General features: G+C 41.6%; 2 protein-coding genes across 2 annotated transcripts; both read right to left on the bottom strand.

The window, feature by feature from the left end:
• Positions 1–2,020: 2,020 nt before the first annotated feature.
• ltc4s (leukotriene C4 synthase) lies at positions 2,021–4,771 on the bottom strand (the record flags this gene model as incomplete). Its single annotated transcript, XM_079269244.1, has 5 exons — positions 4,660–4,771; positions 3,829–3,928; positions 3,138–3,208; positions 2,968–3,049; positions 2,021–2,162 (listed from the first exon to the last, which is right to left on the bottom strand). Exons 1-5 carry the CDS (start codon positions 4,718–4,720, stop codon positions 2,021–2,023), a joined length of 456 nt encoding a protein of 151 aa, XP_079125370.1. The 5' UTR covers positions 4,721–4,771.
• A 2,407-nt stretch (positions 4,772–7,178) lies between these two features.
• maml1 (mastermind-like transcriptional coactivator 1) lies at positions 7,179–26,047 on the bottom strand. Its single transcript, XM_079269107.1, has 5 exons — positions 25,690–26,047; positions 21,685–22,950; positions 14,986–15,228; positions 12,934–13,063; positions 7,179–10,992 (listed from the first exon to the last, which is right to left on the bottom strand). The coding sequence occupies exons 1-5, from the start codon at positions 26,017–26,019 to the stop codon at positions 9,977–9,979; spliced, it is 2,985 nt and encodes a 994-aa protein (XP_079125233.1). The 5' UTR covers positions 26,020–26,047; the 3' UTR covers positions 7,179–9,976.
• Positions 26,048–27,366: the final 1,319 nt, after the last annotated feature.

The raw sequence follows: 27,366 nt of genomic DNA, 5'->3' as shown, positions 1-27,366 counted from the left end.
TCAACATCAGGATGAAACATCAAGTCGGCTGTTTTACGACGATGTTCAGTCACCTCCTCAATAAATACTACAATAAGTACTCTTTTGTGTAGTATTACCAGACTTCTGGACAGTATACGTGTGTGATGTCATGACGTCATGACATCATCATGCATGGTGACGGAGAGCGAAGCAGCTGTTTGTTGGAAAAGTTATTCTGAAAAGAAACAACTGCTGCTGTCAGAGAAGAGTACACGCTAAAAATACACAAATACACGTTCCACACATGAACTGATGCGTGTATGTGTGAATTGATCTAAATATAAACTCACCGAGCTGCTCTTTAAATAGACTTCAGTTCATTGTGCAGAAGATTACAGTACAGTGTGTGTGTGTGTGTGTGTGTGTGCGGTGTGTGTGTCCAAACTCTCCAACTATTTACCCACAATCCTCCTCTGACAGTGAAAGTTTTCAGTGAAACTTCAGACAGGAGTTGAGTTCAAATACATGAAGTTGTTTTAATATTAAAAGTTAAATCGACTCAATGATCATAAAGGAGTATTAACAGTTAAATATACTTAAAGTATTTAAAGTAATACTTGTTTTGCTATATGACTGTGGTTCCCAATATGAGGGTCGGGCCCCTCCAAAGGGTCCCCAGGTGAATCTGAAGGGTCCTGAGATGATGTTCAGACTTTTCTCTCAACTTTGTATTTTCTGTGAAATATTGGAGAATTTTTCAATCTCAAAATAGTTATTGAAATAAAAACATGTTTCGAGGGAAAACGCATAAAACAATAAATAACAATAAAGCATACCCTGCTTCATGGTCTATTTGATGGAGCTCATTTTAAATACTTTATATACTGCTGGTAGTTTAATCTATTAGAATACATCATTCATTAGTTCATATTTAGTATTAATTATCTGAATCTTAAAATTATATTTTCTTCTGTAAAGTTATCAGATAAATGTAGTGCAGTAAAAAGTACGTTTCCCTCCGAAAGAAGTAAAAGTATCTTCTTCAGTGTTTTATGTGACGTTCTGCTGCCACCTTGTGGTGAAACCTGATGCTGTTACTTTATAAATGAAGGAATAATATAATTCGTGCTGGGCAAGTTAACGCATTCATTAATTAACGCCGACAATTATTTTACGCTCGTTAACGCATTTTTTAAATGAAAAAACTAAAAATATATATTTATATTTTTTTGTAAACTGAAAGACAAGAGACAATACATACATGACAACAAGAGGATGACAAGAACAGTGGGATCAAAGCCAGCAAACATCCTATCGTCAGCCTGTCTCATGTTTATGGTTTTGTATTGGAGATATGATGTCCCTTCAGGGTTGCCGTAGAGAAAAGGCTTCCGCTGCTCTGCCTGGAGACGACTGGACATCGCTGGTAAAGTCACACACACTCACATGTTAGTGCAGCTACAAGCACAGATCATACAGCGGTACTTTTAAATACACCACTTTATAATTCATTGTTGAACTTTGCCATAACAATGCGATTAATCGCAAAATTGAAATAAAAATTAAATATTTTAATCATTGCCCAGCACTAAATATAATATAATGTAAAATGATGTAATGTAAAATTAAATAAAATAAGAATGTCCATCAATTATGACAGCTGCAAATGTATATATACAGTATATATATACACAGTCTGCGCGCGCACGCGCACACACACACACACACACACACACACACACACACACACACACACACACACACACACACACACACACACACACACACACACACACACACACACACACACACACACACACACACACACACACACACACACACAATATAGAGAGAGATATTGAGACGAGTGTATGAGCAACTTTATTTAGGAATTTAAAAGACAAACCAAACTTCCTGCAGAAAAACTGTCATTTATAACAATTACTGAGGATTAAAAACATTATAACATTTCCGGTGAAGAGTTTTGGATATTTTATAATCCAAAAGTCCCATTTTGTCTTCTGTGACGTCTGACCTTTCACCCCTGAGGGTCGTTCCTTCAGACCAGGCCGAGGGCAGAGGCGAGCCCACGGAGCAGGTCCACCTTCAGGTAAACTCTGCAGAACGAGAGGAACACGCCGAGAAGAGAGAACCCGACCAGAACCCACAGAACCTGAGCGCTGAAATACAGAGGAGCCAGTCTGCAGAGGGAGACAATCAATCAATCAATCAACCAACCAACCAACCAATCACCTACCTACCTACCAACCTACCTATCAACCAACCAGCCGACCGATCAATCATGTTTTTATAACTCTTCTAGTGTAGAAATACTCTGTTACAAGTAAAAGTCCTGCAATCAAAATTAGTATTAGCATGAAAATATACTTAAAATACAATATGCAGTATACATATTGAGGCATTCATGTGTTCACCACGTTAAAGGTGGAGTTCATTTAAATACTTTATATACTTCTGAGTACTTAATAATACATCATCATTTGTTAGTTCATGATATTTATGTTTCAATAATCTGAATCTGTAAAGTAACTAAAGTACTGGAGTAAAAAGTATAAAGTAATACAAACTAGAAATACCCGAGTAAAGTACAAGTACCTCAGAATTGCACAGGAGCAGTACAGGATCATAGTAAATGTATTATCTGGTGTATTAAAGTTAGATTTAAGAGAAGTTTGAGATAAGTGATTTTTATTTTATTATTTCACGTTTGTTTCTCTGAAAGTTTGAATAAATAAAACCGTTGAATCTCTCGTCTGTCCGACTTTACTGAAGAATAAAAACTAAGAATTGAATATTTATAAATCATGAACCAATACTTAACATGTGAAATGTTATGATTGTTAAAATAACATAAATGACAAATGTATTGAGCGTTTCATTGTTTGTTAACAGTAAACTAAGTATTACCTCAAGTTCAATTTACCGTTTGATAACGATGTTTATTATAAAGTGTTGATGATTTTAAATAACAGGAAATATACAGACCGTCTCTGAGCTGACTCAGAATATCCATGAAAGTATTGGAGGCGTCCGTATAAATACAGCAAACCGCAGACTGAAGACAAACCTGAAGCACAAAACATTCAGCTGAAGCTCAAACTGAGATTCAGGTGTGTGGTGGTTGTTGTTGTTGTTGTTGTTTTGTGTCGGCTCACCTTGACTGAAGAAGACTCCGGACGTCCACAGGACAGCGATGAAGATCGGGAAATACTCTGAACAGTTGGCCCTGAACACACCGGAGACTCTGGCGTTACAGAAAGGAAGCTGCATTCTATCTGATGACCACCAGGGGCGCCTCTGGTTTATAGAAGTCTATAAGAAAACTGTGTTGGCCAAAAGACAATATGTACCTCTGAGACGTAGCACAGTAAAAGTACAATATGTACCTCTGAGATGTAGCACAGTAAAAGTACAATATGTACCTCTGAGATGTAGCACAGTAAAAGTACAATATGTACCTCTGAGATGTAGTACAGTAAAAAGTATATGTACCTCTGAGAAAAGTTGTTTATTTCTTTCTTTGTTTTATTGTTTTGTTTTAGGTTGATTTGTGTGACTGGTTTTCATAAAAAGGTTTTATATGAAATGTAATACAATAAAACATATTTGAGCGCTTTAACTGATAAAAGAAACATGAAACCATCAGCTTGTTTGCAGACACCAGGAGTCTCCGAACTGTTCTGCATGTTCCAACTAAAGTAGGTCAAATTTATGAGTATTATTACACTTTAGGCTCCTGGGAACTAAAGGACTAAACGTGACAATAGAAAATAATCCTGAATCTTGTTAATCTGCTGCAGATTGTTAATGAAATTTGGAAAACCAAAATAAAGAACAAAGACTGACTGAGCTCTGAAGATCCTCTCAAACTCCGGCGGTCCGGCGGTGGCAGGCGGAGACACCGAATACTTCCTCCTGGCGTAGATCACCTGCAGGGAGAAATAGGCTGCACACACAATCACACACACAGAAACACACAATCACACACACAGAAACACACAATCACACACACAGAAACACACAATCACACACAGAAACACACCATCACACACACAGAAACACACAATCACACACACACAGAAACACACAATCACACACACAGAAACACACAATCACACCCACAGAAACACACAATCACACCCACAGAAACACACAATCACACCCACAGAAACACACAATCACACACACACAGAAACACACAATCACACACACACAGAAACACACAATCACACACACAGAAACACACAATCACACCCACAGAAACACACAATCACACCCACAGAAACACACAATCACACACACAGAAACACACAATCACACACACACAGAAACACAAATATAAATAACAATGTTTTTCTGTATGAGATGTTGCTGAATAACTACAAAGGAAACACATCAAACTCTTCATTCAGCAGCTGTCTGCAAAGATCAAAGATCAACTTGTGTTTGTAGTAAATGCAAATCTGATTCATAAAAAAAGGCAGACGGGCTGATTACAAAACAAAGAATATTAAAATGAATATAAATCAAGAGGAATAAAAGATAGAATCGAACATAATTTAAGCAGTCTGAGCATCATATAAACGCCTTTTTAAAAACATACAACCAGACTCCAGTCATTGTTCTTCAAATGAAAGCGGTTCCCTCGGTCCCATATTTCCCAGCATGCACCCTCACCTTGCTGCAGGACACCGAGCACGGTCACGGCGGCGAGGCCGACCACCGCCTCCTCCGACATCTCTGCAGCGAGACGGTGAGTCAGAGCGACAGGTGAGAAGGAAACACACACCTGAACACTGAAACACTGTCTGACAGACAGACAGGCAACACACAGACAGGTAATACTGAGAGAGTGAGCGAGAGAGAGAGAGAGAGAGCACACCTGCAAGGAGGCGGGGCAAAGACTGTCACTTTAAACAGTTAACCTGGTTAACCAGTGACCTGCTGTCAGATTAAACAGTTGACCAGGTTAACGAGTGACCTGCTGTCACTTTAAACAGTTAACCCGGTTAACCAGTGACCTGCTGTCAGATTAAACAGTTAACCCGGTTAACGAGTGACCTGCTGTCACTTTAAACAGTTAACCCGGTTAACCAGTGACCTGCTGTCACTTTAAACAGTTAACCCGGTTAACGAGTGACCTGCTGTCACTTTAAACAGTTAACCCGGTTAACGAGTGACCTGCTGTCACTTTAAACAGTTAACCCGGTTAACGAGTGACCTGCTGTCACTTTAAACAGTTAACCAGGTTAACGAGTGACCTGCTGTCAGATTAAACAGTTAACCCGGTTAACGAGTGACCTGCTGTCAGATTAAACAGTTGACCAGGTTAACGAGTGACCTGCTGTCACTTTAAACAGTTAACCCGGTTAACGAGTGACCTGCTGTCACTTTAAACAGTTAACCCGCTTAACAAGTGACCTGCTGTCACTTTAAACAGTTAACCAGGTTAACGAGTGACCTGCTGTCAGATTAAACAGTTAACCCGGTTAACGAGTGACCTGCTGTCACTTTAAACAGTTAACCCGGTTAACAAGTGACCTGCTGTCACTTTAAACAGTTGACCAGGTTAACGAGTGACCTGCTGTCAGATTAAACAGTTGACCAGGTTAACGAGTGACCTGCTGTCAGATTAAACAGTTAACCCGGTTAACAAGTGACCTGCTGTCAGATTAAACAGTTAACCCGGTTAACGAGTGACCTGCTGTCAGATTAAACAGTTAACCCGGTTAACAAGTGACCTGCTGTCACTTTAAACAGTTAACCAGGTTAACGAGTGACCTGCTCTCAGATTAAACAGTTAACCCGGTTAACGAGTGACCTGCTGTCACTTTAAACAGTTAACCCGGTTAACAAGTGACCTGCTGTCACTTTAAACAGTTGACCTGGTTAACGAGTGACCTGCTGTCAGATTAAACAGTTGACCAGGTTAACGAGTGACCTGCTGTCACTTTAAACAGTTAACCAGGTTAACGAGTGACCTGCTGTCAGATTAAACAGTTAACCCGGTTAACGAGTGACCTGCTGTCAGATTAAACAGTTGACCAGGTTAACGAGTGACCTGCTGTCACTTTAAACAGTTAACCCGGTTAACGAGTGACCTGCTGTCACTTTAAACAGTTAACCCGCTTAACAAGTGACCTGCTGTCACTTTAAACAGTTAACCAGGTTAACGAGTGACCTGCTGTCAGATTAAACAGTTAACCCGGTTAACGAGTGACCTGCTGTCACTTTAAACAGTTAACCCGGTTAACAAGTGACCTGCTGTCACTTTAAACAGTTGACCAGGTTAACGAGTGACCTGCTGTCAGATTAAACAGTTGACCAGGTTAACGAGTGACCTGCTGTCAGATTAAACAGTTAACCCGGTTAACAAGTGACCTGCTGTCAGATTAAACAGTTAACCCGGTTAACGAGTGACCTGCTGTCAGATTAAACAGTTAACCCGGTTAACAAGTGACCTGCTGTCACTTTAAACAGTTAACCAGGTTAACGAGTGACCTGCTCTCAGATTAAACAGTTAACCCGGTTAACGAGTGACCTGCTGTCACTTTAAACAGTTAACCCGGTTAACAAGTGACCTGCTGTCACTTTAAACAGTTGACCTGGTTAACGAGTGACCTGCTGTCAGATTAAACAGTTGACCAGGTTAACGAGTGACCTGCTGTCACTTTAAACAGTTAACCCGGTTAACAAGTGACCTGCTGTCACTTTAAACAGTTGACCAGGTTAACGAGTGACCTGCTGTCAGATTAAACAGTTGACCAGGTTAACGAGTGACCTGCTGTCAGATTAAACAGTTAACCCGGTTAACAAGTGACCTGCTGTCACTTTAAACAGTTAACCAGGTTAACAAGTGACCTGCTGTCAGATTGAGGAATTTAAAAGACAAACCAAAAATATATACATATATAATGAGTAACTTTACTTTTTACTTGAGTTCAGGACTTGTTTACTTGTGATGGAGTATTTCTAGACCACGTTATTACTTTTACCTCAGTAGACTATCTGAGTACTTCTTTAAGTACTGCAAATGGCAATTAAACAACTCTTAAAATTGTCTAAACTTTTGAAGTACGGAAGAGGCAAAACGACACAGAATGTCACAAGAAGCAAAAATGTAGATTATAGATTATTAATGCTAAAATCAACACAACAGAAACAAAAAAGAAGACGGACAACAGACGTGTTTCTAAAGAACTATATTTACATAATACTCTTGTTTTACAGAGAACCATATCAAAAGTATAAAATACTTACAAAAACGCTGCAATATATAAAAATAACATCTATCTTCTCCAGATCATTAGGAAAGGTATACATACAAAAAAATATATTTATAATACATTTACAGTTGAACCCAGAAACCCCGGGAGGCCGAGCGACGCTGGAAGCTGAAGATTCGGGCAGGAGATCGGCAGCCATTTTGGATTTTTGAACACGTGAAACAAGCTCAGAGTTTATCGATAATAACTTTACAAATAAAATACACATGTCTGTAAAACACAAACGACTCTTTGAAGAAGTCAAAAACAGTACAGTAGATAGAACGACCGGGTCACAGTTCCACCTTAAAAGAACAGCTGAGCCCGGTCACACAGATCCGCCTTGTAAAAAGATCCGAGACGCCAACTGGAGGTCAGAAATAAAGATCGGACGGCAGACGAGGAATCAAACGATATTTTTAGAACTATAACCACGAGGACAAAACTTTGTGTTCAGCGTTAAAATCATCGTCCGCCGCCGGACCCGACAGGAAGTAGATTAAAGTCTGGTCTTGGTTATCTGCCGACATTTTGAATTTGGGAAACGCTGAAGAAAAAAACACAAATCTTGATTTTCAAGCAGAAATGTTTTTCTTCATTGAATAATTTTCATATTTGGAAAATATCATTTTAACATCACAAGATGAAGAACATGTTTTAACACGTGTTGTGAAGTAAAACTGTGTTTCCTGCTTTTACATTAAATCTACAGGAAGACGTAGAGTCACAAAAACGTTTTTGAAATATTGAGGAAACAACTGGAAACGTCAAACGTGACCAGATGTGCAGCTCAGTGATTTAATGCTTCATCTGGTTTACAGTCAGTCTCTGTGTCACGAGGAAACGTGTTTTTAGAGATTTACAGGTTACAAAATAAAGTTTAAAGCCAGAAACTTTCAAACGAATGAATGGATTTCTCACGCATACACACACACACACACACACACACGTTGTGAAGAGGAAGTGTAACATTTACATTTTAAACAAACAGCGCTGTGAATGGATCTAGTGTGCTCTGTGTCTCTGCTGCTCAGAGGTTCATATCACGCTTCTTTTTGCACTTTTCTTCACACAAACTCTTAAACTTCAGACATTTAAAAAAGGAACACATCAATGTTTTGCACATTTTACTGCAACTACCTTCATTTAGGATGTAAACAAAGTCTTTAAAGAAGTATCTGTCTGGTGAGTAAAAACAAAACTTATTTACTCAAATAAAGATTTTTGTTTCTTTAACGCCGACTGAAAATAGGTTTTTAGTTGCAAAAAGAAATTCATCCAAAAGCCAAAAGAAGTTGCGTCGACCCATTCAGAAAATAAAAGACTTTCCCTAAACAAATCGAGCTGCTTTGTTGTAGATATTTAAATAATATTTCCCTGCAGTATGAAAATGAACTTGTTTGAATTTGGCTCAGTTATCTCGTGTGTTTTTTCACAGTAACATCTTTTGGTAAATTATCACAATAAAACAAAAACAACGTGATGGATGGTTAAAGTGAAACGATACCAGAATGTTAGTGGTCGATAAACTCGACAGAAATCACAAAAACACAACATGACGTTTTGGAAAGCAGTCGCAGTATTTGAGAAGTACTTCGTGGTAAAACAAGCAAAAACACCGCTATGTTCCCTTTAAGCTGCTCACATAAAGATAATATGTGTTTTAAAGAGTGATTTCACTTCATCTCCGCTGAAAAACTAAAACTTTTCCAAGGATTTGTAACGCTGGCGGTCTGTGTGTGTGTGTGTGTGGGAGGGGGGGGGGGGCACAGTGGTTCATCACTGAACCACAGCTTCAGTAGTCTTAATATTAATATTAATACGACTGTTCAGTCTCACGAACACAGCAGAGTAACAGGAAGTAAACCGGCATCAGACGAGTCGCTTCTTTACAGATTTACACACGAGGTGGGAACAACTCAAACATTTGGGCGATTAAACTCATAAAATAAACAGTTATTCTGTCAAATTTACTAAATTAAAGTCGTGCTTATGAAACTACGGGACAATAGTAAGCTGGTGAATCGTAACCTTTTATACAACGTATAAACAGAGGTTCGTTTATAATCGTTTTTATCTGTGGTTGTTTTTATGTTGACTTTTTAAATAAATTAGTTTTTTTAAAGTCTTTCAATTCACCAAAACAAAACTTTCCAACAGTTTCTGGAATGAAAATACCAAAGTAATTTATATCATAATATAGAATCATGAAGTTCAACGAGACATTCATGGATGAACTTCCTGTTCACCTGTAGATGCAGAATGGACCTGAACACCAACAGGCTTTTTAACGCTGCTTTTCTACCACGTGTGCAATTCTGCAAAGAGCAACTCGTCCTTAAATTGTCATATTTTTTTGAATGAAGCCGCTTCTCCTCAGAACAAAGAGGATGGAACTGGATTTTTGAACCTCCAGTCTGCTGAACTCATCCACTGTTCTTCAACAGACAACCTTCACTAGTTTACCTGCCAGATGTGGGGTTTCTAGAGCTCAGACTTTGTTAGCCGGGTGGCTAATGCTAACGCTCTGACCTCCCGTCTGGATCGTTTCATCACAACAGTGTTGAAACCTTTTGTTTTTGCTTGCAGAACATCCTTCAAGGACTCGTATTCCAAGGTGCAGCCTCTCGGCTGGTCTCAGCAGGGTGTCTAGGTGCAGACAGGTGTGCAGACAGGTGTGCAGACAGGTGTGCAGACAGGTGTGCAGACAGGTGTGCGTGGGGGCGGGACTAGTGGTGGCTGGCGAGCAGTTCGTCCAGGTCGGCCATCCACTCCTGTGTGCTCTGACCCTTCAGCAGAGAGTCCACCAGCTCGCTCTCTCCGGCGAAGCTCCCCGACGCTACGTTGTACCCGAAGGACACCTGCTGCTGCTGACTGGGGGTCCTGCTCACCTGGTAACCTTGGTTACACTGCAGGCCCTGGCGCCCGCTGCCCTGCGGCGGTCCGAACGCCACCAGGTCGGGTAAGACGGCCTGGTTCTGACCGGCCTGAGTCGTCTGCTGCTGCTGAGCGAGGCTCTGAGGGTTGGGGGCCGCCCTCTGCTGGGCGGCGGCCGCCATGGTTGTCTGCATCATCTGGTTCAGGCCTCCCATTGGACGCCCGTTGGAGTTGGCGCCGAAGGGTGCGGCGCCCGGCGGCATCTTGGGGAGGCGAGACTGCTGCTGCTGCTGCTGCAGGTGGAAGGCGTTGGGCGGGTTGCCGAAGGCGTTGGAGGGCAGGCCGGCGTTGCTGGAGGGCGGCTGGTTGGCCATCTGCTGCTGCCAGGCGACGGCAGCAGCGGCGGCGGCGCTCTGGGCGCCCTGCATGCCGCCGGGCATTGTGGGTCCCATACTGTTCTGCATGGAGCCCGGCATGCGGGCGGTAGCAGCAGCGGCAGCTACCAGCTGCCGCTGCTGCTGCTGCTTCAACATGGCAGCGTTGGGCTGAGACTTCAGGTGCTGCTGCTGAGCCAGAAGGTTCTGCCTGTAGGCGGCGCTCATGGCGCCCAGAGGCTGGCGCTGCTGGGACGACGGGTGAAGGTTCATGTTGTTGTAGAGCACCTGCTGCACGTCCACGTTGGCCCCGCCCCCTCCTCCTCCTCCGCAGGACGACAGGCCAATGTCGCCCTGACTGCCCGTCGGAGGCGGAGCTACACCACCTGTCGGCATGCTCATACCCAGCATGCTTTGGTTCTGGGGGAACATGCGCGGGGGGCCGGGGGCGGGGCCTCCCATGGAGCCGACGCTGCCCATTGGCTGAGAGGAAGCTGTGAAGGAGAAAGTTGATTTAATTTATTCATGTGAAGTAGAACAACTTTATTATTTTAAATCGTGATAAATATGCAAATTATTTTCTCAATAATTTGATTTGTCTATGAAATAATTCCATCTTAGTTTCTTCAAATTCTAAACTTTTAATGTCTTTATATTCAGTTTATTACGGTCACATTCAACAAAGATAATCCTCAAAGTTTCAGATTCATTTTCTGTCAATCAACTACGGTAATCAATTAACTCACAGAATCACTCGACCTAGATAACCTCATAATATCCTCATAATAAAAAAGGAGGATGAAGTAATGGATTTAAAAACCAACTCCCACTCACATACGTCCTCTTACGTGCTTCACAAAGTGTGATAAAGTTAATAACAATCATCCAGCAGTGGAAGCTGTAAATTATTATTTTAACCACTTTATCTTTAGAAGACAGTTTAATGTTGCAGCTCTTCAATTTAACATCAGTTTGAGTTCATTAAGATCTTTGAGCTCAACGGACATTAAAGTGATAAACACGACGTTCAGCTGTTATTCATTTAACTTTCAAATCAGCGGTGAGCTTCATTTACAATCAGACAGAGAAACGTTTGTTCTGCACGTCATCGGTATTCTAATGAAGGTCCAAACAAACAAACTTCTGTTTATTGTTCCTTTAATAATCATTTAAACAGGTGAAGAACCTGAAAACTAGAGGGGGGGAGAGCGGATCACCTTACATGTATGTGACAATAGATTTAAAGTTATTATTTTAATCTCAAATGTAACGCATTCCACAGGGAAACAGATTTATTAGTTTGATGGATTAAGTTAAGTTTCAGGTTTGAAGACATTAATTTTACTTAATTTAGAAAATATTAACATGGAAAATATCATAATTCATCTTTAATTAATGTTGATTTTAAACATATCTTTCTGAAGATTTAAAACTTAGAAAATTGGACATTTTAATTGAAAATTGAAATTCGTATCACATTGAGTCCAATTAAATGTTGTATAAAACTAATAAACAAATGACAATAGTGAATAAAAATAGATTTTAGTCTGGACTAAGAGGTTTGCTTCATTTTATTTGTTCGATATTTCTATTCTGTTTGTTCCGTTTGTATTCTTTAAATATCTTTCTGTGCGTTGATGCAGAAAAATCATTGAGCAGAACGGACTTCATGAAGGATCGAAGGTTCCTGAATTCTCTCCGGTGAGTTTGATTTGTGAAGAGTTTCTCTAATTAATTTATAGAAAAACAAAACAATAAAAGTAGGCTGTATAAAACGTAACCCTCTGAACCCTAAAACCCACTAGTTGGATGGAAACGCATGTTTTTCAACACCGATTATCAGCCAGAAGCTGTAAAAAAAAAGAAAACCTCCATTATTGTCAGATTTTCATCTTTCCGACACTCCTTGAACACATCGTGTGTGAGAAGACCGCTTACGTCAGAAAAAGCAGCCGAAGCGAAGCATAAAATTCTGATATTTCATCAAAATAATTTTATTCTACATGTTTAAAGTCTCTCCTCTAATAAAGCGTTCACTTTAACCAGATTGTCCACGATAGACATTCACTATTAACCCCCAAAAACCTGTTTTCTTTACACAATCACCTGAACTACACTGCTTATCCAAGCTACAAGCTGTAAAAACTGTCGTAATCGTCAGATTTCTTATCTTTTTTTGACGGTCATTGAACACATGCGTTTTAGTCAGAAAACAGCAACCGAATCTAAGCTTAAAATAGTTTTTGTCCATCAAAAACATTTTATTCTAAATCTCTCCTCTAATAAAGCATTCGCTTTAACTAGATTGTGTAGAAACATTAAAGTGTGAGCTCCTCAGTGAAACTATGAAGTCATGATTGATTCATCTGAGACAAACAGTCATGTGACAATAATTTGGCAAACAAAAATAAACGACGGATGTCCTGCTGTCCTACCTGTAAACTGGTTGACTGGCGGCTGTGGGAACGGGTTCTGATTGGCCGGTTGACCCGGCTGGTCCTGGTACTGTGGGGGGGGTCGAGTCAGGTGTCTCTGCAGCTGTTGATCCTGCTGCCGCTGCTTCTCCTAAAACAGAGAGACGGACAGAGACACGGACAACTCATCAGACATTTTATCGAGAAAACAACAGTCTCTAATCCTCTGGCTGCTTCACATCACAACAGCTCCCTCTAGTGGTTAAAGTGAGTGTTTACAGGTGAAGTGTTCCTCTTCCTCTCAGCTCGACTGCACGTTTGAACATCAACCATGACATGAATTTAGAAAAATGTTCTTAGACCGACTGTCGTCATCCATCGTCATTCTTCTTGTGCAACAATGAGCTAAACGCTTCTTCTTCTTGTGCAACAATGAGCTAAACGCTTCTTCTTCTTGTGCAACAATGAGCTAAACTCTTCTTCTTCTTGTGCAACAATGAGCTAAACGCTTCTTCTTCTTGTGCAACAATGAGCTAAACGCTTCTTCTTCTTGTGCAACAATGAGCTGAACTCTTCTTGTGCAACAATGAGCTGAACTCTTCTTGTGCAACAATGAGCTGAACTCTTCTTGTGCAACAATGAGCTGAACTCTTCTTGTGCAACAATGAGCTGAACTCTTCTTGTGCAACAATGAGCTGAACTCTTCTTGTGCAACAATGAGCTGAACTCTTCTTGTGCAACAATGAGCTGAACTCTTCTTGTGCAACAATGAGCTGAACTCTTCTTGTGCAACAATGAGCTGAACTCTTCTTGTGCAACAATGAGCTAAACTCTTCTTCTTCTTGTGCAACAATGAGCTAAACACTTCTTCTTCTTGTGCAACAATGAGCTAAACTCTTCTTGTGCAACAATGAGCTAAACTCTTCTTGTGCAACAATGAGCTAAACTCTTCTTGTGCAACAAGGAGCTAAACTCTTCTTGTGCAACAAGGAGCTAAACTCTTCTTGTGCAACAAGGAGCTAAACTCTTCTTGTGCAACAAGGAGCTAAACTCTTCTTGTGCAACAAGGAGCTAAACTCTTCTTGTGCAACAAGGAGCTAAACTCTTCTTGTGCAACAAGGAGCTAAACTCTTCTTGTGCAACAAGGAGCTAAACTCTTCTTGTGCAACAAGGAGCTAAACTCTTCTTGTGCAACAAGGAGCTAAACTCTTCTTGTGCAACAAGGAGCTAAACTCTTCTTGTGCAACAAGGAGCTAAACTCTTCTTGTGCAACAAGGAGCTAAACTCTTCTTGTGCAACAAGGAGCTAAACTCTTCTTGTGCAACAAGGAGCTAAACTCTTCTTGTGCAACAAGGAGCTAAACTCTTCTTGTGCAACAAGGAGCTAAACTCTTCTTGTGCAACAAGGAGCTAAACTCTTCTTGTGCAACAAGGAGCTAAACTCTTCTTGTGCAACAAGGAGCTAAACTCTTCTTGTGCAACAAGGAGCTAAACTCTTCTTGTGCAACAAGGAGCTAAACTCTTCTTGTGCAACAAGGAGCTAAACTCTTCTTGTGCAACAAGGAGCTAAACTCTTCTTGTGCAACAAGGAGCTAAACTCTTCTTGTGCAACAAGGAGCTAAACTCTTCTTGTGCAACAAGGAGCTAAACTCTTCTTGTGCAACAAGGAGCTAAACTCTTCTTGTGCAACAATGAGCTAAACTCTTCTTGTGCAACAATGAGCTAAACTCTTCTTGTGCAACAATGAGCTAAACTCTTCTTGTGCAACAATGAGCTAAACTCTTCTTGTGCAACAATGAGCTAAACTCTTCTTGTGCAACAATGAGCTAAACTCTTCTTGTGCAACAATGAGCTAAACTCTTCTTGTGCAACAATGAGCTAAACTCTTCTTGTGCAACAATGAGCTAAACTCTTCTTGTGCAACAATGAGCTAAACTCTTCTTGTGCAACAATGAGCTAAACTCTTCTTGTGCAACAATGAGCTAAACTCTTCTTGTGCAACAATGAGCTAAACTCTTCTTCTTCTTGTGTAACAATGAGCTAAACTCTTCTTCTTCTTGTGTAACACGTTTACCTGTTCAGCCATCAGCTGCTGTCTCTGCATGTACTGCTGCTTCTGCTGCTCCAGAATCTGCTGTTGATGCTGTTGTTGATGTTGTTGTTGTTTCAGCGCCGCTGCCACCGCCACCTGGCTGCTCAGGTACGATGCGTTACCATGGTTACCAGACATGGCGTTGGGCCCCGGCTGGGTCGTCATGGCGTTGTTTACGGGCGCCGACGCCGGACCGTGAGGAGGAGTAGGGTACGAGTTCTGGTCCTGATAAAAACAAATCATTGTTCATTATTAATAGTTATTATTATTTATTCAAATTTATATTTTATAATATTTTATTTTAATATTTATTTCTTTGTCATAGATCTACGTGTTCATGCTCGGACCAACATTCAAAGAAAATCTTCTTTGTTTAGTTTGAACGTGTGTTGATTTCCTGTTTTGTTGTAAAAAAAATAAAGACATACATTAGTGCTGGGCAAGTTAACGCAATCATGAATAAACGCCGACAATTATTTTATGGCGCGTTAACGCAGTTTTTAAAACTTATTATTAAGCGGACATTTTTAATACAAGAACAGCAGTTTGTGTGGCGTCTCTTCCCGTTTCCTTCACCTACATTCCCCTGGGTCCTAGGATCCTCCATGTACAGCTTCTTATCACCCTCTATGTACCAACGTACATTTATAACAAATACCACACATATTACGGGAATCAGCGTTTCATATGTGTCTGACCAAAATACTAAAAAAAGAAATGATTCATTTAAATTATTTTTTTTAGAGTTTTTAAAGTGTTTTTGTTTGTAATATGTATAATAAGCATCATTCATTCATATATATATATATATATATATATATATATATATATATATATATATATATATATATATATATATATATATATATATATATATATATATATATATATATATATATATAAATCAAACTAAATATATAGATTATAAATATATTTTAAAAAATATATATATATATATTATATAAATATGAACAAATATATATATTTAAAAATAAAAATGGAAAAAGGAAATCAGAGTTCCCAAACACCAAAACCTGAATCTGCTTGTTGTTACTTCTTTTAACATTTATATTATAAGTCTAAAAACATATTCATTCTAACTGTATATAAATAATTGAAAAAGATATTTTCCATATATTTAAAAATGTTTTACAAAAAAAGTAAAGTACATTGATTTCATTGAATCTCATTTAAATTACTTTATTTTTCTGCTGTTTTTATTGGTTATTACATTTTTCACTGTTAAACTGTTTAAAACAGTAAAATTATATTTTAGCAGAATTTTATGACTCAAAAAGGTGCAACACAAATATATTTGTTATTATTATTATAATAATAATAATAATAATAATATAATAATAATGTAAAAATAAAGTTAAATATAGTTAACACAGAAAGAGATTAGAAACTAGATGATGTTATGACAACAAAATGGATAAATAAATTCAATGAGGATCTGAGTGTTGCAGAATTAGAGAGCAGTAAAAACTACAATACTTCCCCCTGAAATGTAGTAGAGTAGAAGTATACGTATAAGTTATAGTAGCATAACATGAATACACTCCAAGAGGTACTTGTACAATCTACAACTACAGCGAGTGCAAGTTTTAAGTTTAGTTCAGCAGGAACAGAGCGTCCCGTCTGCAGACAAGAAAATACGACCAGCAGACGCAGCTATATTTAAATACAGAGGATATGAAAGGCTGCTTTGTCACTGCCCCCCCCCTCCCCGTGTGAGCCTTAGCAACCAGCTGCCACACCCCCCCCCCCCCCCCCCACACACACACACACACTAAAGCGTGGGGCCCAGACCGGTCTGAAGCAGCTGAACAAAAGGCCTCCCTGCTGCAGACTGCTCTGCTCTGGGTCTTCATCTGAAACCAGTACAACTGGCTTCAGACCAGTATGCCGTCATGACCGTCATCCATGCCGGTCAGCGTACGACAGCCTGTGTACAGCTGCTTCCACCTCACTCCATATATATTCAAATCAACAGCAAACAAAATATAATGAGACTGAAGAGCTGGTTTATCAACCACTATAAAACACCATCGAAGAAGAAGCTGCACCATAATCAGGCGGCAAGCCAAAGCTTCATGTGTTAAAGCTGCATTCTCCATAAGACCATAAAGCAGGGTATGCTTTAGGGCGGGGCTACAAGATGATTGACAGGTCTCTACCAGAGATACAAGTTGGATTTAGCACCATGACACCGTCAGCACATGTTGCTTATGGAGGCTACCGGTACTTCTTTTATTCGCCAGAACGTGTCATGATGACAAATTGCGAATCAGCCGGTTTGCGATGATACAACACTGAACTGGAAAACACTGATATCCACTAGGGGTGTCACGGATCACAAACCTCACGGTTCGGATCACGGTTCAGGAGTCACGGTTCGGATCATTTTTCGGATCAACAAAGAAAAGAGGAGGAGCCAAATATAACTTTGCTTTCCATTTATTAATTAAAGAACCTCAAGAACACTTAAAGCAAAGAACTTTGGGCTATGGTCTTACATGAAAACAAAAATATTGAAGATGTCCAATTTGAAACAAAATGAAATAAATAAATAAAAATAATACATTCAAGAATTCTGTTAAGTTTCAGTGCAACATGAGGTATGTTGATATCCTCGTAAAGAAAGAAACAGCCAGTGAGCTAGCTTCCACTGTTTACACTGAACTGAACTGCTCGGCAACAACTTGGGTCTGTGTTTACTTCCTGTCAGGCCATTCAAATACACAATAATGTTACATTACTGTGACATTATTTTCAAAAAGATAAGAATATATCCATTGTCTGGGGAGAGGGTCGACCTTTCTGTGGTGACTGGAATATTATTGGGCCTGTCTAGCTTCACTCTGATGCTTCTGTCAGCACCTGAACCAGGTGTGTGTGTGTGTGTGTGTGAGAGACTCTCTCAGAGGGGGCGTGTCTACAGCACCGGACTAAGAATCACTCCGCCGTGGTGAAAGCAGTCTCTACAGTCTCTTCCTTCTCATAGAGGTCTGGAACAGCTTCACACTGAAGTGGGTGCGTGAGTGGATTTCGTAGCGTGGCTCAAGCACTTTAACCAGATTTAGAAATCCTTTGTTTTCTACACCGGAGTGTCCCCGTCGCTGACAGACGGGATGGTGGCTCTTCATATGTGTGGACATGCCGATGTTTTGCCGTTGTCGTGCGTCTCTCTTTAAATAACGCCGACATACCGTAACGGTTTGTCCACCACCCTCATCCGTCATTATACGTTACAGGGAAGACAAAATGTTCCCAAACTTGCGACTTAAATGACGCCGCGGCTTCTGACGTTCCTCCGCTCGCCATGACGTCACCGTTAAATGCTTCTAAGCTGCTCCGTTCACGTGAACACACTACTGCTTTATATCTGTTCACTGACACTCTGCATTGATATTCGGGGACTTGCTACTTGAAAAGAAACAGCAGCAGTAGAACTTTACACACTATGATGATTACACTGTAAAAATTAAATTAAAAAAAATACTCTGCTACCTTTAAATGGAGCATCCACGCGACTAGTTTTAGAGCACCGAAAACCAAGTTTAGAAATGCTACCGAAAGACGGAGAAAGGTTAGAAACCCCGGGGTTACCTGGTGGGGTGGACAGGCGAAACAGAAACGTTTTGAAACGATGGCGTAGACACCCGCGTTCACTACGTAACTGGACTTTAGCAGGACGATGGACACAAAACGGAGGACTTTTCTTGTCTCATCGATGCTTATTTTGTTCTGCACGACTATTGTGAAGTTCACAAAGAAACCGTAAAGAAACAAAAGCATAAATGCAACAGAGACTTCAGCCACCAGCAGAGAGAGAGAACAGACAACGAAACCGAGGAAACGAGTGAGACCACATTTATTGACCCATAATTTCGTCAACTTTGATTTGTAAGTGTTCATTTTAAAGTACATTTGATGCGAGTGAGAGATTTAGAGCAACACCTGCAGCCTTGTAACTAAGTCTGAAGATAAACCTTGGTCCAGACAAGTTACAGTTGAACTCTATGGAGAAAGCCAGTTTCTTCCAGCTCTGACCAGCAGTCAAAGACAACAGACTGGAGTCATTAAACCCTCATAGACCCCCCCTCCCATGAGTCCTGCACAGACTCTGAATCTACTGAATCTAAAGCTAAACGTCTTTTCTCTTGGTACAGAGTTTTCTAAGAAGCCGTCGCTGTGTCGACACTGAACCAGCCAGCAGGAGACCGTGCTGCAGTAACAGACTCTCATTGTTCAGACTCCCATCATGCATCAGTCCACCACAGCTGCGTGAGAGTGTGGAACTGGGTTCATTTGTTAGATACCTTCTGAAGGTCCACGATAGAGATCAATATTAACCCTCTGAACCCCCAAAAACCTGCTGGAACAGCATGTTTTCTTTACACAATCACCTGAACTATCCAAGCTACAAGTTGTATAACTGTCGTAATAGTCAGATTTCTTATCTTTTTTTTGACGGTCCTTGAACACATTACAGTCATCTAGCAGACGCTTTTATCCAAAGCGACTTACAATTCAGATTCTATCACATTTCTACACCGTAGGCACAGCTACGGGAGCAATTACATCATGCGTTTTAGTCAGAAAACAGCAACCGAATCTAAGCTTAAAATTGTTTTTTCCATCAAAAACATTTTATTCTAAATCTCTCCAATAAAGCGTTCACTTTAACGAGATTGTGTAGAAACATTAAAGTGTGAGCTCCTCAGTGAAACTATGAAGTCATGATTGATTCATCTGAGACAAAGTCATGTGACAACAAGGAGGAGAAACTGACTGAACTACAGGAAGTGAACGCAGAGGACACACACACACACACACACACACACACACACACACACACACACACACACACACACACACACACACACACACACACACACACACACACACACACACACACACACACACACACACACACACACACACACACACACACACACACACACACACACACACACACACACACACACACACACACACACACACACACGCGCACACACACACACAGGTTTATAGAGAGAGAGACAGACAGCGACAGAGAGAGATAGATAGAGAGAGAGATAGATATATATATACACATACATACACAGCCTCCATCTTTTCCCCCAAACATTGGTAACACTTGGAAACATGTCGGATATATAGATTCCATTGTTTGCCATTTTTTGGAAAGTAAATTATGAAATTTTTCTTCTTCTTGTGATTGATGTGATCGTAACTGTGTTGTTCTGCACTAAAGACATGTTCTAGTTATCTCTACTTCTAGTCATGATGGTTCTGTTTGAAGCAGTATGAAGGCATTTGTCTGTGTGTGAGAGCGCGTGTGTGAGAGCGCGTGTGTGTGAGAGCGTGTGTGTGAGAGCGTGTGTGTGAGAGCGCGTGTGTGAGAGCGCGTGTGTGAGAGCGCGTGTGTGAGAGCGCGTGTGTGAGAGCGCGTGTGTGAGAGCGCGTGTGTGAGAGCGCGTGTGTGAGAGCGTGTGTGTGTGAGAGCGTGTGTGTGTGAGAGCGTGTGTGTGTGAGAGCGTGTGTGTGTGAGAGCGCGTGTGTGAGAGCGCGTGTGTGAGAGCGTGTGTGTGTGAGAGCGTGTGTGTGTGAGAGCGTGTGTGTGTGAGAGCGTGTGTGTGTGAGAGCGCGTGTGTGAGAGCGTGTGTGTGAGAGCGTGTGTGTGTGAGAGCGTGTGTGTGTGAGAGCGTGTGTGTGTGAGAGCGCGTGTGTGAGAGCGCGTGTGTGAGAGCGTGTGTGTGTGAGAGCGTGTGTGTGTGAGAGCGTGTGTGTGTGTGAGAGCGCGTGTGTGTGAGAGCGCGTGTGTGTGAGACTGTGTGTGTGTGAGAGCGCATGTGTGTGTGTGTGTGTGTGTGTGTGTGTGTGTGAGTGGGGTAGTCCAGGAATGTGCTGTCGGCCTGGTTATGAAAGCCAAACAGCAACACTCCGATCAGTCCATACTGTTGCTGTTAGCACAGATGCTAACGTTAGCTTGTTGTGCTGAGGTCGAGTCCAGAACTCAACCTTCTGAAGTTCAGACTCTCGTCCACAGGTTTGTGTTTTACTTCCTCATCATTCTGTCAGATAATGTGCTCGTTTTCTTTGGGTTATTAGAAAATGTGAGAAATGTTTAAAATGTCACGAACTTGATACAATAAAACTATTAGCAAATAAATAATAAAAGACACAGCATCACTAATATAAAATGAAGTGTTTTATCAAAGATGACCTCCAGCTTAAATATAGTAAATTATACTATTTAATACATTCAATAACTTGTAACCATGATTCTAGACTTGTGGGCCTGGAACCTTTTTGGATGAAACATTTAAAGTTTCCTGTTTTGTTAGCATGCCAACGGGACGACGCTGCAGTGTCACTTTAAATATATAACCTCTTTGTATTTTGGACAATACCAGAACATTTAAATACCTCACATTGGATTTTGAGGAACTGAAATTTGACATTTTTCACAATTTCCTGACATTTTTCAATGTCCCAAAACCAAAGAATTAATCGATTAATCGAGAAAATAACCAGCAGATTAATAGATGATGAAACTAATCGCTGGTAAAATAATAATAATAATTTCAGTGATGTTTCTCTGCAGTTATCGGGGTGTTGGCGTCATGTTTCAGTGTGTTTCTCTTACCCGTGTGTGTGTGTTTCTCTTACCTGTGTGTGTGTTATGTGCTGCCGGAAGTTCATGCTGTTCTTCTGTTTGATCTGCTGCTGCTGTCGGAGTAGCGTCAGCAGGGCCGCCTTGTTCTGGTTCTGGGTGTTGGGGGGCCTCGGCGGTCCGGGTCCCGCCTCAAAGTGTGACAGAGGTTTGGTGTTGTTGTAGTTCAGCATGGCGGCCGTGGCCTGGGCCCCCGGCCCCGCCGACGTCGGGTGACCCATCATGTTGGGGTACCCCGGCTTGGGAGGGCCTTTGTTGGGCTGACCGGGCATCAGCAGCTGCTTCTGGGCGTTTTGGTTAAAGTCCTGCGGGTACAAAGAGGGGCTCGTTTGCTTGTCCATACCAAACGCAGCCCCTAGTGGACTCTGGGAGGTGTTGGCCATCGGGGGCCAAGAAGGCGGCGGGTGTGCATGGGGGGGCAGCTGGTTGTGGAACTTGGCCCCACCAGGCTGTGGCTGTTTGTGCTGCATCTGGTGGCCGTGGAGGTGCTGCTGGGCTCTCTGCTGCTGGGCGGCCAGCTGCTGGAGCTGCTGGGCGGGGGAAAGGTCTTTCGGAACCGGAGGGCCACCCGGAGGGAGGAGGTGGTTGTTGGGGGGAGGCTGAAGCTGCCTGGGTGGAGGAGGAGGAGCCGGGGAGGAGGCGGAGGAGGAGGCGACTGGGGAGCGAGGAGGAGGCCCGGAGGAGGATCTGACGTGGGGGGACACGGTCCGAGAGTTCTGCTCGAAAGCCACGGAGGAGGGAGAGAACTCGGTCTTAACATGGACTAAATCTGGAGGAAGCAGACCTCCTCCACCTCCAGCACCACCTGGAGTTGGCACCAGAGAGTCTTTACGGTCCTCCTCGAAGCCGTCGTTGAGAATGTCCTGGATGTCCTCGTAGGCCACGGAGCAGTTCAGCTCCTCCATCAGCTCCGTCCACTCCTGCTCGTTGAGGTTGAGGTCGGGGAACAGGCTGTTGTTGCCTCCTCCTCCTCCCGACGGAGGCATGATGGGCAGGATGTCGTCGGGCTCCTGCTTCATCTCCTTACGGTGGAAGTCAGAACCCGACTCCCTTCCGCCGCCGCCGTCCGCCGACTCTCCGGCCGACCCGTGGGTCCCGTTAGAGTTCAGAGAGTCGCTGATGCCCAGCTTGGAGTCCAGCGGGGAGCCGTTGACGGCGCCGTTGTCCAGACAGGTCTTCTTGTTGGGGGGGAACCCGTTGACCGGATCTCTGCCCAGCGGAGAACCGGCGTTCTCCAGCTTCCTCTTCACCGTCTCCTGCAGCTGGAGGAACAAACACACAGAGAATTAAAAACAAGTGATTACTATTCCACCAACACTGTGCAACAAACTGGATCCTTGACAGTTGGAGTTCAAATGTTTTAATTGTCAAAACATGTAATCAACAAGAAAAATGTGATTTACTCCCTGTAGAGACGGAGCTAAGCACTGGACTTGAATACGTAAAAGAAAAAGAAAATATTTGATACTTCTTAATAAGTTTATTCTGCTAAATTACCACTTTCTTTGCCAACTTCTTATCTCACGTCTTTTTCTTTAACGGAATCTTTCTCGTTTAAAATCGGTCTTTGTTATTGTTGTTTTTTAGACTCTGGTTAAATCCTAAAACTACTCAAGTACTACACAAGCGACAAATATTAGAATTTTTGATTCGTTTTGCAGATTGTTTTTGTTTATCATTCAGTTTATGACCATAACAATTTCACAGGGAGGAAGGTTCATAAATGTTTGAGCTTCTTGCTTTAGATCAGGGGTCTTCAATGTTTTTCAGGCCAAGGACCCCCAAACTGATAGAGAGATGGAGCAGGCACCCCCGACTATATATATTGTATACAATTGTGTTTTATATTAAACTGGGCCTAGTACCGTGTATAAACATACCTCTTTATTGTGCATTCAGACGACTAAAGCAACGGCGTTACAACGAGCAGCCTCTATCTATCTATGTATATATATATATATATATACACACACACATATATATACACACATATATATATATATACACACATATATATATATACATATACACATATATATATACACATATATATATATACACATATACACATATACACACATACATATACACGTATACACACATATATATATATACATACACACATATATATACACATATACACACACACACACACACATACATACATACATTTTAACTCTTTAAATGTGATGCTTTAAAAAGGTTTTTGCCACATAAACTGTAGAACTTAAGAGATTTAAAAATAAGAAGTGTGTGTCACTGAAGTTAAGATATTGGTGTGTTTTTACAAACATCACTGATGTAAATAGAGCTTTCAGGGCTGCACAAAGAAATGAAATAAATGAGGTCAAAGGTCAGAGTCTTGCTCAAGGGCACTAAAGCAGTTATGAAGCGGTTCAACGGATCAGTTTGTGTCTGTTGGAAGAAAACCACAACCAGAAAGGAAGAGATCATGTGACCAGACCGACCCAAAACCAACACTTCCTCTGTCTGTCAATCACACACAGACAGACAGACAGAGAGACAGACAGAGACACAGACAGAGACAGACAGACAGACAGACAGACAGACAGACAGAGACACAGACAGACAGACAGACAGCGCAGTGGTTTCAACCAATAGGAGCTTCAGCACAGACAGTGGTCAGTGTTATCTTAAAGCAACCAGCAGTCACAGGATTTTATTATCTGATCTTTAACAGCTCAGCACCGTCACAAACTAACGGAACAAGAGTCCTAATATTCAGGTTTATTTTAGATCATCAATCAAGTCAAAAATGTACTTTGTTTACAACCTAATGTTCTCTTGCTTTTGAGTCGTACACACTTTAATGTGAAGTTAAATAATATATGGATTGGATATGATTTGGACTTAAAATTAAAAGTGATCTTCTTAAGTTATCATTCGCTATACATTTAAGTACATGAACACGATTAGGTGCACCTTGCAAATATCGGTCTATTCCAATATTATATTGTAATAAGACTGTTTTCGAGAGGTGTTGATTGATTCCGAGGGTCTGATTTGTGCGGTTGTATTGTTGACTTTGTAAATTTAGTCATGTAAAAACAGTTTGTGCTTCCGACTCTTCTGCAATGTAAACTATGTAATAAACAGCAAAAGAGACCTTCAAAAGTCTCCTTTCAACAATAACAGTAAACCAGATTATCTCTAGAAGGACGTTGCTGTTTTAATCTCACTATTTAAATAAAGAGTTCACTATTTGTACCAGTTACCCTCCACTGATATCTGGTCACATACAACATGTGAAACCTTTTGTGATGGTATTGTTCTGAGAGTCAGAGTGACATTCCTGATTAAAAAGCAATCTGTAAAATACCAAATATCTGATTTAAACTGCCCCCGATTGTTCCTCCTGGTTTATTAATGCACCACCAGCCTGTGGTGAAGAGACAAGGAACCAAGGAGAAGAGGAGAGTAAGAGACCGGTAGACGAGGAAACAAGGACATTTGGAGACAAGGAGAGGAGTAGCCAAAGAGCTAAGGAGACAAGTAAATGAAGAGACCAGGAGATGAGGAGAGGAAGAGAGCAGGAGACAAATGGATGAGGAGAAAAGGGGAAGAAGAGCTGGCTCGGCGACCGTGGCTAAGTGGAGAGCTGGGCCGTCCTTCAATCAGAGGATCGGCGGTTCGATCCCCGGCTCCAGCTCTGCTCGTCGCATGTCGATGTGTCCTTGAGCAAGACACTTAACCCCAAAATTGCTCCCGTAGCCTACGGTGTATAAATATAATCTGAATTGTAAGTCGCTTTGGATAAAAGTGTCTGCTAAATGATAGTAATGTACTAAATGAACATCATGCTGTATTGAAGAAGACTTGAAACTAGAGATTGAGACATAAACTCATGTTTACAATGTTTACTGAGGTAATAAATCAAGAGAGAAGTAGAGTCATTTGCTCATAGACTTCTATACAACCAGAGGAGTCAGTGCTGTGGTGCGTTCAAGCTCCAACATCCGTGTCCATCAGAGCTCACTCACCGCTATCAGGGTGCTGTTCCGGCTCTGCTCCGCCGTCGTTCCTCCGCTCTCTCCGAGCTCTGCACCACCTCCACCCGGTGCTCTCTGCCCGGCCTGGTCTCCGCTGGCCTGCGGCTGGGTTTGCCGGTGCTTGTTGGATCGTTTGGCTTTAGCCTGCAAGCAGCGTTGGTGCAGAGCGAAGGTCTGCTGCCTCTCGAGCTCCAGCCGCTCCAGCGTCGCGTTCTCGTAGCGGCTCTCGCAGCTGTTGTGATGCTGCCGGAAGAGCTCGATCCTCCGGCGGAGCCTCTCCATCACCGCGCTGTGTCGCGGTGTAACAAAATCCGCCATCATCAATATATAAAAGGAAAAAAAAAAAAACTACCCCGACTCAGGTTTCGTCCATAAAAATACAGATTTTTGGGCTCTTTTTTACTACACTATACTCCCCCTAATGCTGATTTTTGGGCTCTTTTTTACTACACTATACTCCCCCTTATGCAGATTTTTGGGCTTTTTTTGGCTTCACTATACTCCCCCTAATGCTGATTTTTAGGCACTTTTTCTTGCTACACCCCCCCCTTCCCTTTACAAAGACTCCCGTACTGGCTCCATGGAGGAGACCTTTGTCTTGCTAATGGCCTTCAGTCACACTGCCAAAAAACGGAAAATTAAGGGTTTTTTTACTCACTATATTCTTATTAAATACAACAGCTCGTTTAACTTGCTGTGTCAATAAAAGAATAAAAACAGAGCAACTGGAGTCTTGTTAGAGCCACATTTCGCCCGAGTTTAACCCAGAGAAACCTCTGATTAATCTCTGCGGTATATATAAAAAACAACAAACCAAAGCTACTTTTATGTAATTAATACAATTACACTACTTTCATATAAATTAACCAGTGTGCTCTCTCGCTATCACACTAACTTCATGTGAGCCAAGTTAAGTTAGCAACATTCCTCCACTAAAAAAAAAATCAAAGTTGGAGCGTCGAGAATTCCTTTAAAATCATTAGATTAGATATATTTTTTGAAGCTAGCTCGCGTTAGCTCTCTAGCTACACTTATATGCGTTTGTTTACGCTAGCGTCACCGTAACGGGTCTGCAGCTTGTCTGAAACTTTCTTTATTTTTTTGCTCCCGAGTATTAAAAAAGTAGTTAGCTTTGGTTAGCAGCTAGTTAGCTTAGCTGGCTAGCGCTAGGCTAACAACTTCACAAACTTGGCTAACGAAACCCATATTGTGTTTTTGGTATTTAACACTTATGAGAAAACAAAACGACAAGACTTCCCCAGATAACTTAATCTTATTTAAATTGACTTACTGTGAAAGCGTCGCTGTCTGTCCGCTCCTTCCTACAGCATCTGTCTGTCTAGTAAACAGCTGATCCTCCGCCTCCTTGTAGCCGTTAGCCGCTAGCTGCTAACACTATGTTTTTGGCTACCAGTTAGCTAGCTTTGACTAGCATGCTTGGTGGCTAATAGCCTGAAATGTTTAAATAAAAGCATCATTCTTTATATAAATTTCTCCCGGTGCGGATTTTCCTCCCCACCTAACCCGAGCCCGAGTCGGGATATGTGTGGTTTTAGAGCGGTTTCAGTCCAGTTAGCACGGGTTTAACGCTGCTAACGCGTCGGTGCTGCTTCTATTGTTTTCCAGCGGACAGGAAAGGCTACTCCGCCATCTTGGAAACTTTCTCTT

The sequence above is a fragment of the Melanostigma gelatinosum genome, assembly GCF_949748355.1.
Source record: "Melanostigma gelatinosum genome assembly, chromosome: 5".
In the NCBI taxonomy this organism is placed as follows: domain Eukaryota; kingdom Metazoa; phylum Chordata; class Actinopteri; order Perciformes; family Zoarcidae; genus Melanostigma; species Melanostigma gelatinosum.
Note: the sequence above shows the minus strand (reverse complement) of the source record. Positions and strands in the feature narration are given on the sequence as shown.